This window comes from Rhinatrema bivittatum, chromosome 15 (genome assembly GCF_901001135.1).
Source record: "Rhinatrema bivittatum chromosome 15, aRhiBiv1.1, whole genome shotgun sequence".
NCBI classification, from domain to species: Eukaryota; Metazoa; Chordata; class Amphibia; order Gymnophiona; family Rhinatrematidae; genus Rhinatrema; species Rhinatrema bivittatum.
Window position 1 is genome coordinate 65,265,992 of NC_042629.1, and position 16,403 is coordinate 65,282,394.

The following is a 16,403-nucleotide window of genomic DNA, read 5'->3' on the forward strand; positions in this document are numbered from 1 at the left end:
TACATCTGAGAAATGTAAAGATTTATAGTTGTGACCTATCCTGGTCACATCACCTCATCTAAGGATGTTTAGGTGCCCCCACATCCCTCAACCATAGCATATACCCAAATGCCACATTTGGAGCTTATGTACTGAAAACCTTTGACATGATTAACAAGTCTATGGTATTCACAGCTTCCTTTCCAAATTCCAGTACAGATCGCTTTGAGAGCTTACAATGGGAAACCAGTCAGAGGGCAGATCAGCAATACCTAAAGGCCCACTTTTTGAGCCAATCATTATCACACACTGCCTGGTCTCAAGAAAAATCACTTAAAACTAAACTTAAGAACTGTAAACTCAGGTGCATGGAACATCTTGCTTTGACAGCACACAACTACTGATAAATATTTTAATCGATATCCACAGCGAACAGCCGATATTCAGAGTTATTAGCAAGGTAGTAAAAGCTTCCAGGTCACTGTTTGCGGTGTCCACTGCAACAGTAGCGGCAAAATGGTAAACGCCTTCCCTTCCTTACCTAATTCAAGGTTCTGTGATGTATCCGCTGTGTGCAACGCTGCCTCTTTGCCGGGTTTTAATGTCCCACTGATCGGCATCCCTTTGACATAAAAGTTGAGCTCACATGGTAGCAAGTTACAGACGACCACTGTTGGCAGGAGGTAAATGGTGTGCCCAGGTTGTCTGAATATCTGCTTAGCACTGTCAGAAAAGATGTTGGAGGGCATGTAATATGGATAATTCTCTTTCTTCATAGCCACACAAAACCTGGAGGAGGAAGACGAATGGGTGTGAAAATCTGGTGGCATGAACTGATAAAATCAGTTTTCATGAAAAAATGAAAGAATACTGCATCCCAAAACAGCAGTACTGTCTGCATTTATGAATCTTTTGCACTGAAGAAGAATAGAGCTCCATTTATTTTCAGCTTTTAATTATACAACAGGAGCATCAGATATTCTTGGGCCATCTCATAACCATGTACAAAGGCTTGACCCGGCAGCTCAGTGGTTGGACTGTGCATATCCATACAGAGGGACCAGGGTTCAATAATCCACTCGTGTCTTCCGCATCCTGGGGTCCAGCAAGACTGGCAATTCTGCAGAGGTGGTGTTCACCGATCCTGGGGTGAAGGGAGTCCTAATCACTGTGAAATGGTGACACCTAGTGGGTCAGATTTAGGGCTCGGGAATGCAGGATTCCAGAAGCAGCCTTGGTGCATGGTCCTTGGCCGAGGACTGTGGGAAGGGATAAAACATTGAAAACAAAAGAAAAAAAAATTCCCCAGGTAGCGGCGAATGAAAGATCACGGCACCAGAAACCAGCCCTGGTTCCCACCGAGTTGTAAGTCCAAAGGAGTGGGAGGGAACTGCCAGGTCAATAACCTCCCCCCCCCCCTCAAAAAAAGAAAAAAAAAACAAAACCACCCGCACAAAAAGAAAAACATCACTGGAAAACCGTTTTTGAAGCCGGGCCCGCCGTACCTGGTGAAGGTATGTGGGACACAGACTTTTTACCTGAAAAACCGATTGTTCTCCGAATCCATGGAATGGCATTCGCGTTTGCTGCTGCAGACCTCTCCCGTCTTCACCACATTAGTCCAATGGATGGGCGTTTTGCAGAAAAACACTCCCATTCCTTTTGGCCTGGCCTGTAATCGCCAGGAGGTAAGGTGCAAAGGGATGGCAAAGGACTCGCCTGGCATCACAGCTGGAAGGACCACCGGTTCTGGGAAGCAAGGGGACAGAGACGGAGGCCATCAGAAATGGAAGCGTTCTTCGGACTACGAGAGTACTATAGGCTCATGCTTGGGACTGAAGAAGGTTTCCCCAAATGCAATGTAGCGAAGAGGCCAAACACTGATACTTGAATTTGTTTTCAAAACTAAGCCAAGGGGTTTACAGCAACATCAGAGCAGAAATAGTCAGAGCTTGCATTCAAGTCATGTTTGAAAGAGGAAGTGAGGAGGAGGGAAACGCAGGCATGGATAACCTCTTCTGGCTTTGGGACTCCTAACTGCACATAAAATGGAATTACACAGGAAACACTGAAAAGCAGATGCTTTATTCTTTAAGTGTTCCCTCCTCTATTCTATTACTAAGAATAAGAAACAGACTGCAACCAGTCTCTAAGTCTCCCAATAAAAGTTCCTTTATTCTGAGTTCATAAGGCACTCAGCAGCATTCCCAGTAGCCGAGCTTTGCACGTCTGAAAACATGAATCAAACCGGGGTGCACGGATCCACTCCTTTGCGATAGACAGTCTTGCACTGCAGAGGAGGGCGGTGCCAGACTTACTGTCAGGTGCCGACGGGCTGTCCAGTCGCAATTCCATCGGCGTTTCCAGCTTGTTCTTCACAATCAACGCCGAACGGACGGTTATAACCTTCCGAGCACTGCCTTCCATGGAGACGGCAAACACTACCCGAACGGGAGGCAACGCCGAAAACTGTAAAGCCACAGGAAAACAGCAACAAATAAATTTGCTTTGGCTTTAAAAAAAAAACCAAAAGCCCAATGCAAGACTGTCTGTTACACAAGCCGCATGAAAGAAAATTTGCAGCACTCTGCCAGCCCTTTTCAGTACAAGCCAAAGAAACGGACCTTGTCCCAAACCTGACCTTATACACAGAGCACATAAATATTATGACACCAATTCTAACAATGCACAGAAGAGCTGATGAAATGCATTTTCCTCAGCAAATGTAAAATAAAAAAATAAGTACTTACATAGACTTGTGGGTGAATTATATTGGTTCTACTGATGGGGCTCCCCAACTAAGAAGAAAAAAAAATAATAATTGTCCACGCACAGAAAAAGGGTTTAGAACCACACTTCAGACCCTATTTTACGCTATTTAAAATAAAAACCGTGACTTGCCTGTACAGAGATCACAGTCACGATGTCACCCGCTCATACTGCATACGGCTTATCAGCCCCTTTCTTGCAATATCACCATGCAAGAAACATTAAAGTTGATGCAGTATGTTTCCAGGGAATATTTTGAATAAAGCAGTGTGGTTGCCATGCAAGTCCATTCGCATAAGTAGAAATAAAGGTCAGCAAACAAGCAGCAAGTGAAGCCTTTTTATTGGGCTAACTTAATACCATGAAGGTCGATATTCAGAGAGCTGGCAAGCAGGCAAGTTATCCGGCTCGCGTCATGCGTGTAACCTGTGCGCGCAAGTCCCACTGAATATTCGTCACAAGTCTCCCGCTGGATGCGCTCAGACAAACCTGCATGTATAACTGTATCTGGATGAAGAGAGGACTGTTAAGTTTCTGACCAGAGGCACGCATGTGACTTTATCCGGACAGTGCTGAATGTGCGTGCCCGCTGGGAGCAATTTAAGCCCCGTCCCGGAATGACGCCATCGATGCCCCTACTCATGCAGATACATTTTGCACACATAAAAATGGTACACACACAATGAATGCGTTTGGCGGGGGAAAACATTCAAACCCTGACTTCTGTGCGCTCAATTCCAAAGTTACACGCACAAAATCGTTTGAATACTGACCTCTTTGTGACTACATTTCGAGAGCTCTGCTCCCTCCGTCATAGAGCTATTAAGTCCTACAACTTGTTTGTCAAGCTTTATTTAGTTTCAGGTTTTTGTTTTTTTTTGGGGGGGAGGGGTTTAATTGTTTTGTTCAAATGTTTTGTTATTAATTTATTTAACTGATCTTCTTTTGGTGTCTGCTTTTGCTCAGGTAAGCGGTAGAGAAATATTTTAAATAAATAACATAAAAATTCTTTCAAAATTTAAAAAAAAAAAAAAAAAAAAAGATAAAAAGTTGAAAACTGGAATGATTCAGACCATTAAACATGGAAATGTGCAATATTCTGTTATTTGTCTCATCACATCTGGGGGTTTCATTGACCTGATAAAGTGAGGATAACTCCCGAAAGCTCGTCACAGATGTATTAAGTTGATCTCATAAAAAAAGGCATCGCCTTTAACTTGTTTGCTGACCCTTAATTCTACACGGGAGGGAGATCTGTCTTTTCCTTGTTGTTCCTCATCCATCTCATCATGCACCATACATTGCCTCTGGCATTCTTCTCCACGTTCTCCCACCTCCCTTCCAATAAAGAGGTCAGGCACTGGAGTAACCAGCTACTTCCAATATGGATCTTTGGGAAGTCATTAACTGCTCTTTCGCACAACCCAGAGCACAGGTATCTGAACTGAGAGTAAACTGCGAGTCTCGTGCATGAGAGGCAATAGAACACAACAGCACAGGAGGCTGACCAATGTACTTCAGGCAAGACCTCAGCCAATATCTGGCTTTCCTGTCACTTCTTCACAACTAGGGAACCTCTGTGCTTCTTACTAGGCTTTCTTGAATTCTGCTCAAGCTTTTTCCTCCACCACCTCCTCTGGAAAGATGTCCCAGTCATCCACGACTCTTTCTGCGAGAAAATATTTTGTGATGTTTCTTCTGAGTTTGCCCTCTTGGAGCCTTGTATCACGACCTCTGGTTCTAGGGGGCGTCCATCGCCGACACCAACTGGTCAGGATTTACAGAATACCCCTAATGAATATGCATGAGATGCATTTGCATGCATTGCCTCAACTGTATGCAGAGCTATCGCATGCATATTCATTAGAAATAGCCTAAAGCCAGACCGGTTTGCAGCCCTCAAGGACTGGAGTTGGACAGCCCTGAGAACTTCCTCGCCCCCAGTGACGGAGCTTGACCTTCTGTTGGTGTCTGCTCCATATGCAACAAGCTGAGAATCTTTTCCCCTCTCAGCATGCTCTCTTGATCTGAGCCCAGCAAAATTCTTAGGGGGAGCTCTGTAAGACATTTTTAGGGGACTGAGAACACATTCTGGGCAGAACTTACTGTGGATGAAGAAGTGTTCTTGTCGGGGGCTGCATATCGGAAAAAGATTCCAACTTTGTCTACAGACACAGGGCTGACCTGCTCCCAACCATTCACTCGCACCTGCAGCTGATGAATTCTTAAATCGTGCGTGTGCCTGTTCAGGAAGGGAAGGGCATGCAGAAACATATCATCACCAACAGCTATTACCTTGGCAGGCAGAGAGACAAAGTGCATTGTGTTTAAACAAAATGAAAAGCTCCAGCTGAATGCAAAATATCTCTAAAGGGGCATTTAAAGGGTCTTTTCATGTTGACATGCCCCTTTCTAAACACAAAGTTGGAAGCCTTTCTAAAAGCTATTATTGTGCAGACAAGCAAACGAGTTTTTTTGAGCCCCGAGAACCAGCACAGAGCTGAACTCCATGACTAATTTTTAATTTTAAAAAGTTTGGAAAGGTCCACGTTCCTGTGGTATGGCTGGCTAAAAATACACCATATGCATAATTTGAAAAAACCCCACATATACCTTATATGATACAGATCAATCCATAAATCCTAAGAGGAAGAAAACTCGGCCAAACTCGGTCAGTAGCAGCTGACTTTGACAGGCTAGGAAAACTCAGTGAAAGGTTAAATTGGTTCTTACCTGCTAATTTTTGTTCCTGTAGTACCACAGATCAGCCCAGGCTCCTGGGTTTTGCCTCCCTACCAGCAGATGGAGACAGAGAAAGTTTCACTGTCACTGTACATAACCGTGTGCCACCTGCAGTCCCTCAGTATTGACCTGAACCCAAGCCAAGATGACCACAACAACCATACATTTCTAAGCAAACTTGCTCCCCTCCAAGCCAGAAGTTGCCCAAAAAGACAACGGAAAACTCATTTCCCAAATTTAACATAAGCGATCAGCATTGAAAACCTCCAACAACTGCACACTATACACAAAGCAACAGTACGAGCGGCAGATTCTCCCCACCCCACCCCCCCCCCCCCCCGGAAGTGGGCGGGTCTCTGGACTGATCTGTGATTCTACAGGAATGAAAATTAGCAGGTAAGAACCAATTTTCCTTTCCCTGTATGTACCATAGATCAGTCCTGACTCCTGGGATGTACCCGAGCTCCCCTTAACTTGGGTGGGACGTGGAGAGTTCTGCTCATCAGACACTCTCACTACAGTGCATGTAAGCTGGAGCCCCGAACTCCAAGCGATAATGCCTAGCAAAAGTGGGCGACTTCCCGGTAGCCACCCAGCAAATTTCATGCGGAGACACCTGATATCACCCGAGAACGCCTCAAGAGTGCTCCTAAACCCCCCAGTAGCGGGCGCCCTTTAGAAATGTAAGTTGACTCAATCGTTTCCTTCAGCCACTGCACAATTGTAGCCTTAGAAGACTTATTTTCCTTTTCTGGACCACTCCACAGTACAAAGAGGTGAGCCAATCTACAAAGAGAAGAAGCGATCTATGGAAATGATAAGTGACCTTTAGATACCTCAATAATGCATTACCAGGGACAGCCTCTCTGAGACATTTGCCCGCTGTGACTGACAAATGGGAGGCCCGAGCACGTGATCCCTACATAGCAGGTTGCTTCGCCTTCGCTGGGCACCCCTGCAGAAAGGTCTGCAGGCCCTGGAAACATTTCACCCAGGAGAAGGAGGATGGATCTATACAGAGGTCCATAGGCCCAACCTTGCTCTCTCCAACATCTCTCGGGAAAGCTTCTGCCCTCGGGAGCAAAAGAGAACTGACCTCTGCCTCACCTCCCACTCCATTCCCCCTCCAGAGGCATCATAGGCCGAGGGGATGTCCCGACATGGGCAAAAGCTGTAGCAGTCAAATCGCTTTGAGCATCTAACCAGCGCGGACACAAACGGAGAGAGAGTGAGGACTGAATTGCTATCACACAGTAAGCCTCACAGATAGCAAGGCGCTTGGAGCTGTTCGTCCCTGGAACCTAGCTCTCCTGAACTTTGACTCTAGGCGACCTCCTGTGCGCATACCAATGCCACCTGGGTGTACACGCACCCCCCTCCAGGACGCATGCAAATACGCGGTCAAGACTAGGTCGCAGTCGTACGCACACAAGTACACGTGCAAATATGCGCTCACATAGGCCATGGTCATACGCGTACAAGTAACAGCGCAAATACACGCTCAAGTCTAGGTCGCAGACATGCACGCTCAAATCTAGGCCTTGGCCTTGCGCGCACAGGCCCCACACAAGTAGCTGTTACACGGTGAGAATGCACGCACGCGCCTACGCACGCGAGAAAAGAACTGCTGCGGTGGCCTACCACACGGCTAAGTAAAGCCTGCCTGCGCCTTCAGCGCGTTTAGGCCCGGATCCTTTTAACATCCGGCACCGAAAACCATCGGCCTGAAGAGCTTCTCAACAGCTCAGGCCTCCTGACTGGCCGAGAATCCACGGAGACTGGGGCAAGCAGGGGAACTGTCCCTCAGCACCATGAGCCAACACTCGGCCTCCTCCACAGGCAGAGAAGCTGCTGAAAGACCCCATCGCTGAGCTCCCAGAGCCACTAAGGTAGCTTTCCCCCCTGGAACCTCGCTGCTGCAGCACAGATTTCTCTATCTACTTCCTTATTCTCTCCTTTTTTTTTTCTTTTTTTTTTAACTCTCTGAGAACATATAAAGAATCATAGAAACCAATACTTTCCTTTGGTGCAGGGGTTCAGGTTCTAGGAGCGCAGGCCGCATGGCAGATCAGGAAAGAGCCAGACTTACAATACCTACTCCCTAGAATGGAACACAGAGCTGCTAGCAGAAAAAGAAGATCAGCCAAATTAAAAAAAGAGACTGACTACAAGAAAACAGTCGCCCTGTGCCTGTAGTTGCCTCAGCAGCCTTGTGAAGGGGAGGGATCTAGACTAGCAGATTTACACCCCACGGAAGAAAGGAGCGAGCGTACAAAAGGGTCACCAACCCCTAGTTCGTCCACCTTGACCAGACAGGGAAGGTCCCACTAGGACACAAAATCCCCCTGGGAGGAAGGCTCAAATCCAAAACAGTCTCCTGACTGCAGAACTGCAGGTTTTGCACCATCTACCATCTGCTGGAGACAAGAGAAATACTGAGGGACTGTGGGTGGCACACGGGGTTTTGTACTGAGTCAGTGAAACTTTGTCTCCATCTGCTGGCAGAGAGGAAAAAACCCAGGAGTCTGGACTGATCTGGGTACGTACAGGAAACAATGTTTACAACCTTTATTGTTTCAGTGGAACACGTAGAGCTCGCTCTTCCTCCCCTCACACCGTATCCATCTCCTCAGAGTTTTTAAAATGCTGAAAAGTATATGAAAAGTGGAAAGCATCTTCACCTGTGCCTCAGCTTCCCCCTGGCTTCAAATTCAAAAGGAACCTCTTCCCCCGGGAAGACTTCTCGCCACTGGCTAACGTTGTGCGTGTCATCGAGGAAGGTTCGGTTCCCTTCGGGGACGACTTCTGGACTTCTGCTGTGAGAGAGGGCTGCCCTGCAAGCGAACCACAGAGAGCAGAACCGCGTGGGTAATGGCTTTCATTTCACATGTCAGAAGGCAGTATTAATCCAGGGGTCAAAATGATGGGCCGTGGGATCTGCAGCCAGGCTTGAGTTCTGAAACGTTTCGCCGAGCTATGCTTGAGGCACAGCTACAACCGTCCGCTATCCACGCTCACAATCCCATGCTGGAACTAGACCGGAAGTGAACTGTCTTGTGCAGCTCCAAAATGGGAGGCAGCTGGGGCTGCGCCAATACTTTTGCAAAATGACAATTACTGATAAGTAATTTACTTTTAGAGAAAGTGTAGGTAAGGAAAATTTCTTCATTGAACCACATCAATTTCATCGTGTGCTTAATTTATTTAAGGATTTTTTTATATACCGCGGCACGTTAGAAAACATCACCTCGGTTTACAATAATTCAGCAACAAGCTTTACAATCCAAACAATTTAGAATGGAACATACCGGATATAAAATAAAATAATACAAAGGGGACGTACTTAACAGGTGAAGGATATATGACAATACAATTATATATAATTTGGGGAATAAATAACAGGAGATGTAAATAACTCGGGAGTCTGAAACTGTAGGATAGTTCCAAGGTTATTAAATCACGCTATACTTGCTGAAGAGTAAGGCCTTATATTGCAAATGCCACAATTACAGCCGGACAAGCCATCTGACACTACCCATGTCTTTCTAGTTCATCCCACACCCTTCCCTTGTGTGTGTGCAGTAAATACCAGCACTCCTGAGGAGCGCATAGAAGCCAATACTGGCCGACAATCTAGCAAGGGTTGGCTACGTGATATTGGGACATGAGAAAACCACCACCTTATTTACTCAAGATCACACCAATCTGACCTCCATGTGCCAGCTGAGATAACTTTTTCTGGTCTCTCCTTTGGAAAAGGTCATCCAGATGAGGCAAAAGAACTGAATAAAAGCCTCTCTGAATAAAAGCCAACATATCGCTGCAAATGACGGCATGAGGATAATTTGCTGGGTTTCTCACCGGGTAGGGGTTGTAGTTAGCGTTGCAAACCAAAGCGTACAGCCAGTATGATTCCTCAAAGCGAACGGCACGAAGGGCTGCCTGCGTTTTGGAGTCTTCATATCGGCTGCAAAAAGCACAAAAGGGATGGTCTTGAAACGGATCTAAAGGAAATATCCTGGGCAATGGAACTAACCCGAGCGCTTCCCCATCATATAATGAAGTCAAGCTGCAGGTAAACCAAATTTTTCAAAACCTTCCCCTCCTGCCTCCCCCCTCCCCACCAAAAAAGAAAACAAGAGAACACCTACTCCCCTCCAAACCAGTATAGGAAAGGGGAGGGGGAGGGGCGGGAAAGGAAATGCTCTTTACTTTTGACACTCGGTTAGGCCAATACGTAGGCAGGATGCTGCAGGCCTTCTAAGAGGCGCCCAGGCCGCTCTTAGCATCGCCAGCAGCGGGCACACTGGTACCAAGGAAGGGTCTCGGGCCACTACGCCGAGCACGGCGCCTGCATGCACAGAAGCAGGGATGAACAATGCCCACCATGATCAACTGGGGGACAGCAATCAGAATTCTGCAAAGACGAGTAAGAAGCCGCCTTGTGATTGCTCCAATATGTGCAAACGCCAGGTACTGCTAGTTGCAAGGGTTAAAAAAAAAAAAGTGTATGGTGCGTCTATAATCTAGGTAGCCCTGTATTTCGAGAAGGTAACATGGTGAGGTGGTGTTAAATTAAGAGAGTTTCTTTTGTTCGACTGTTACTGCGTAGTGAGACGATTGGTCTCCATACGAAGGTGCTTTATCTTTATCACTAACCTACAATTAACATACTACCTCTACGCAGATGACGTTCAGATATTGATCCCCATAAAAGAAACCCTGACAAAAACACTCGATTACTGGGAAAATTGTTTGAAATCCATAAAAAGTCTCCTTTCCAGCCTGAACCTGGTGCTCAACGCATCCAAGACAGAAATCCTGCTCATCTCTCCTGAACACTGGACTAAAACCGATTCTACTTCACCAGACACACATATTTCTCACACAAGAGATTTAGGAGTCATACTAGACAATCATCTAAACCTAAAAAAATCAATCAATAATATCACCAAAGAATGCTTCTACAAGCTTCAAGTGTTGAAAAGAATTAAACCTCTCCTCCACTTCCAGGACTTTAGAACTGTCCTCCAATCTACACTATTTTCAAAGACTGACTACTGCAATGCATTGCTCCTGGGGCTCCCCATCTCGGCAACAAAACCGCTACAAATGCTCCAGAACGTAGCAGCCAGAATCTTAACTAACACTAACCGAAGCGCCCACATTACCCCTATCCTCCGTAACCTACACTGGCTGCCAATAAAATACAGAATTCAACATAAAGCACTCACCATAATACACAAAACCATTCACAAACAACTCACCCTAGACCTACAGGCTCCACTCAAACTCCATGCCTCAGACAGGCCCATCAGAGAGGCATATAAAGGAATGCTGCAAGTCCCACCTACCAAATCCACCCGGCTAACAACCACCAAAGAACGTTCCTTCTCTACAGCAGGACCAGTCCTCTGGAACAAACTACCGACTGATCTAAGACTGGAACCATGCCTCCACACCTTCCGAAGGAAACTTAAGACGTGGCTTTTCCTCCAAGCCTTCCCCTAACACAAATTAACTCGTCATACCCAGATCAAGGAACTTAATATCTATTAATTTCATAACATATTAATTGATAATTACCTAGTTAATCTCTATCGCTCTTACTCCTACTTCACTTATTCCTAGCTACACTAGCTCCCAAGTTCAATACCCCTGTTTATTGTAACTTTGAATTTTCGACCTTTCTTATTTATGTTTAGTCGGTTTTATTTTTACTTCTGGTTTCCCCTGTTCCATGTAAACCGGCCTGATATGAATCCCATTCATGAAGGCCGGTATAGAAATGTTTTAAATAAATAAATAAATAAATAAATAAATCTTGCGGTACCTCACAGTAATGATCTCAGATTTCACTGTTAAAGGGTCCCACACTATGGATACAGTGCATTGTCTGATACACTTTCTACCATTACAGATGTAAATCAAAATAAATACCTTTCCAAAGGTGTACATCAAGGTATGATTTTGTCCTGCCCTGCTGCAGCCACACACATGGATTTAGTAATTTAAAAATCTCCCTGCTTGTGCTCAATACATATTCAGCTGGGACACAACTCGGAAGGTGAACAGAGCTGGGCCTCCGACTCCTATACCATATTTGCATGAACTGACTTTTCCCACAGTCAAACAGAGTCCCCCGTCAGGAGGGCTGGAAGCAGTGCAACCGGCTTGCACACAAACGCCGGCAAGGGCAGGGTTGAAAATGCATGCTCTTGTTTCAAAAATCCCCTCTTTTTTTTGTACAGGCCTTTCCGAAGCCTTTAAATGAAAAGGGCAAGGGGAGGGGGAGGGGGGGGGGGGTCGCAAGAAGCAGAGGTGATCTGCGATCACTGAGCTACAGGAAGAAAAGCAGGAGCTGGCCCGGGGGGAGGAAGGGCCTGTGCCGGCATCCCGCAGGAGTAAAACACAAGCTCTCTCTCTCTCTTCAGTACTGTACCTCTAGCATAGATCGGATGCTCTAGGTTAGTCAGACTGGCTGTGCTCCTAGTTCTAAGGTAGAGAAGGGGGAGGCCTGGCAGACAGGAGAGACAAAGTTAGCAAGTAAGGGAGAAAAGAAAAAGGAGAGACACAGCAGAGGCAGATTCATTTCCGTAATACATACAAAAGCGAGGAAACATTACACAAACAGGCAAGTAGTACGTGAGGTGCGAAGTCATTGCCAGCCCTTCAGTGTACCTTAACAGGTCTTTACTGGAGATTATTTCCTGATGTAACTTTTACTTATACATGGCTCGATTTACACTTTTAAATTAGATGTCAAGTGTGCATAAAATTACCCTACACGTCTCAAACTTTTAGCCTGCGTCAGGACTGTACAGCATCAGCACTAAATGTTTTGGGGTTTTTTTTAGATAATAAATAGCAGCTGTTAAAATGAACACTGTCATTACGATCCTCTCTCTCATCATCATTACTGTATATTTTAAGTATTGGGGAGAGAGGGGGCAGATTTTGGCTGGTTATGAACTTTCATAACTACTCAGGGTTATTCTCTTGTTTTATAAACTGCCTCCCCCATCTCGCCTAGCTCAGTCATTGCACTGATTGCTTGAATGCCCCCTCCTACTGAGCCGCACTCCCCTTGTTTGTTGGTTTGTTTGTTTATTTATTTATGGATTTTATATACCGACATTCATCACAAAGATATCACATCGGTTTACAGTAAAACAGGAACTTACGCATGAAACTTGTTATGAATCTAAGTAACTTGGGGCTCTGCTGCATTGATCTTCATCAGAACTGGATGTAGGCCTCATGCTACGCCAACGTGAAAAACGGGCAAATACAGAACAAACATCTGGGGGAATGAATTCGGGGCCGTAACGAAAGGTACTCTTAACTTATTCCCAAACAAAGTAAAAAACATACATATAATATATGTTAAAAAGGGAGGAAAAGTAGAATTAAGAAGCCAAGAGAGGGCTGAAGGTTAAGTAGACTCTCCTATTTTAGGGGCTTATTTTGTAACAGCCTGCATAAGAAAGTTGGCAAATAAGTTACACCAATTTTCAAAGGCAAAATTTTTACACTGCCTGTGTAGTTTCCCTTTGAAAATCTGGGCCAGCAGGTTTTGTAACTGCTTCATGACAGGTGCAAAAGCGTGTGCGGGCCTATTAGCCGCGGGGAGTTGAAAGCTAACTCCCCAGACATACAGTACCTTCCCCACCCCTTTCCGGCGCAGTTAAAAAGTATGCGCGTTGTGAAGGAACGCAAACATTTTGGCCATGTTGGGGGGAGGGGGGGGGGGGTTGAGTGGGCGCGACACAAGGGAGGAGAAGGCAATTTTCAAACGGGCAATCTGGGCCGGGGGCAATTGCTGATGCTGCTGAAAATTGTCCTCATGCAGGACAACAAAAGAAGAGCTTACCGTGTCCAAAGCAGGGAGGATCCACCGAGGAGCCCATCCAGTCTTCCGCTTTGCATGCGTCCAGCTCCTTCTCCTGCTTACAGTAGTCTGCCATCCAGGAATCCTTGGTGCTGATGTACTGCTCTGGAAACGCATTAAAATAATGGCGAGACGACGTGTTCATACCACAGTTTCAAGAACACGGTTCAGCTATGACAGAAAATTAACTACAACTAATCAAGGGAGAAAAAAAAAAAAAAATCAGTCAGCAAAGCCTAAAAAGAGGTTCAGCTAAGTTTGTTGTTTGCTTTGATGGAAATGCACTGGTATTAAACAAAACCCACCCCCGTGGAAAAGAAATAGCTTTTCTGGGATCACAAAAACCCTGCCATAAAGTACGGACTGTTCCAACCATTTTTTGCTTCCCTTCCCTGTATCCTGGGAAACACAGCCCATGAACCACCTTGTAAATAGATAGATATAGATATATAGCTATCTATATCTATCTATCTCTATATCTATATCTCTCTATATATATATATCTATATCTTTCTATCGATATATAGGTTTGTATATGTAAGAGAGAGAGAGAGAGAAAGAAGTGGAGGGAGAAGGTTCCACAGCCTTCATAGTTTCGGACGTCCTTCCCTGGAAGCTGAACAGTGGGACTGTAGCTCAATTGTCTGGCTGTAAAATGTTTTGTTTTTTTTTCTTTTATTGTACTTTCGATCCATCCATTTACTCCTGCACCTTTTGGGCTTCTGGCTCAATTGGAATTGGCATCCAGTGGGCAATGTCCCACTGAGCCTCCATTCATAATTACCCGGGGTATTCTCCCCCCCCCCCCCCCCCACTGAGTTTATAACCTTCCCTAACCCAGCCACAGACTAGGATTACCCCGGATCCCAGGATGCAGGCATTCTACAGCCAGCTAACAGCGATGGGCTGGGACTTCCCTCCCCCCTTGGGCCTACGAACACTTCCTCCGCAGCAAATCCCATTCCCCGACTGATCCGGTGAGTAAAAAACTTGGCCTGGGAATCAAACCCAGTCCTTGCTGCGCTCTGGTTTTAGAGTGTTGATGGGGGGGTGATCGAGATTCTCTTATTTCACGAATGGAGCAATAAGTAACTGGCACAGGGCCGCGCGCAAACCATGAGGTTTATGTACCTATTAATAAAGACGTGATGTTGATATCTAAGCGGTTCTTTGCCTTCATGTCAAGTTTTAGACGGGCAGGGTGGAGGAGGCTAGCTGCCTGCTGTTGCCAGGAGAGTGAACAGGGCCATGGTTCAATGAACGGCTCCCAGCCTGAAATAAAAAAAACAGGAGCCATGACATCTGCTGGAAAGACACCTGAAGACTAAATGGACACAGACATCCAGTGAAGAAAGACCTACGCTCAATGCTCTGCTCTTCCGATTTGCTTCAAACGGGTTTGATTATTTCTTACTCTGAGGCCTATTCTTTTAGGTCTACAGAAAGTCAACAATCAGATGACTGGAATTTACCAAGTCTACCCTCTTATCATCCGTATACTCCATCACACACTACGTCAATGCTCAAAACGACATAGCAACCTATTGTGACTGGCTGAGAGGGCTGTAGCTCTCTAAAGAGCCCGCTCTTCATCTAGTCCCTGAATTTAACTCTAGCACTGCCCCAGCGTACAGCAGCGATTTGTTTTTCAGCACTGGCATTCCAGGCCACTCTGAGTCGCACAGCCAGAGCCGAGGATGAACCCCCTACCCCCCTTTGAAGTAGCACAGAATACAAACCATGGGCCTGTTCCAATACCCTTATTATAGTGAAGCACCTTCTACAACTAAAGAGGTGAGAGAGAGCTGCAAGATTGAACAAACACGTTCCAAACTCCGTAGCAAATCAAAACTGCAACTACATGCCCTCGCGGCAAATAAATGTGGCACATTTCACAATACAGCACTATACAGTATATACACACACATATATATATATATATATATAAATATGCACATGACAAAAGAACAACAAAGTCATAATCAGCCAGAAATACAATGAAACCGAGCTCAAGATACATTGGCAGGGCATTCACAGACAATGTGGTTTGTGAAGTCTGTAAAGGGGAACCAGATTCTCAGGTGGAGATGGCAGACGAGCCTGTCTGACAAATGCTGGCTCTGAAGTGACCATGCCCTGTTCAAATGCATTGATTTATTTCTATGTCTACCTCAGCTCACTTTTACAGCACTTTAGGAGAGTTACAAATAAAGTAACATACAACACAATGAGACATCAACTTAACAACACATAACCCAGCACAAAAACTACACATAAAATTCCAAGTCAAAAACAGACAAATGACACATAACGCTCCATAAAATGAATCCAAAAATAGTTACCCAAAACTTGTTCTAGTTTAAAAATAGCAGCCCCCCCAAATCCAGGAGACTCTTATCAAGAATGGACCCAGTTGGGTCTTGCAGGAGGATCTGTGATAAAGTTCTTGAGCATAATGGTCGCGTTTCACAGCTACGGACTGAGAGCCGACACATTCACTTGTTATAAAGAAGATTTGTTATAGCACAAAATGGGATTATTACAATACATAATGCTCACAGTCTACCGTACTTTGGGGTCAAAACCATGGCCGGATTTAAGGTGACGGTGCCCTCAGGAAGAGGACTTAAGGTAAAGGGTTCCCTCCTTCCTCTCCCCTTGGAAAGCAGTTTTTGGGCATCTTGGCACATGCCTAGGTGGCCTATGCCTAAATCTGGCTCTGATCAAAACAAAACTTCAGCTTGTTACAACTGTTTGTTATAAAGCGGTTTCTATATAAATAGACTAACAGCATTCCCCCCCCCCCAAAAAAAATGCCACATTGTTATATATCTATATATATATTTTTTTTATATATTTACCTGAAAGTTCACGGTTATAGTAATCGCCTGAGAGGGTAAACTGAGCAAAACCTTCAGGGCTGCACCCCACATGCTGGAGAAAGTTCAAACCTGCAATACATAAGAATTGCTAAGACACTCTTTTACTCCTTTTCCAGGAGAGGAGTTCTGTAAAATATTTA

The 16,403-nt window shown here is 45.3% G+C and overlaps 1 protein-coding gene across 3 annotated transcripts in view; it reads right to left on the reverse strand.

Moving 5' to 3' along the window:
- The window catches only part of VPS13D (vacuolar protein sorting 13 homolog D), a 273,597-nt gene that overhangs the window by 164,139 nt on the left and 93,055 nt on the right, over positions 1-16,403 (reverse strand). For 2 of the 3 annotated variants that reach the window (XM_029578384.1, XM_029578386.1), the window contains exons 37-47: positions 16,243-16,332; positions 14,513-14,653; positions 13,364-13,486; positions 11,933-12,007; positions 9,352-9,457; positions 8,172-8,324; positions 4,855-4,990; positions 2,730-2,777; positions 2,298-2,448; positions 1,518-1,728; positions 521-768 (exon numbers count right to left, since the gene is read on the reverse strand). In XM_029578384.1, the coding sequence (XP_029434244.1) occupies positions 521-768; positions 1,518-1,728; positions 2,298-2,448; positions 2,730-2,777; positions 4,855-4,990; positions 8,172-8,324; positions 9,352-9,457; positions 11,933-12,007; positions 13,364-13,486; positions 14,513-14,653; positions 16,243-16,332 (1,482 nt within the window). The remainder of the gene's footprint in view (positions 1-520; positions 769-1,517; positions 1,729-2,297; positions 2,449-2,729; positions 2,778-4,854; positions 4,991-8,171; positions 8,325-9,351; positions 9,458-11,932; positions 12,008-13,363; positions 13,487-14,512; positions 14,654-16,242; positions 16,333-16,403) is intronic. The other variant, XM_029578385.1, reaches the window with a different exon arrangement.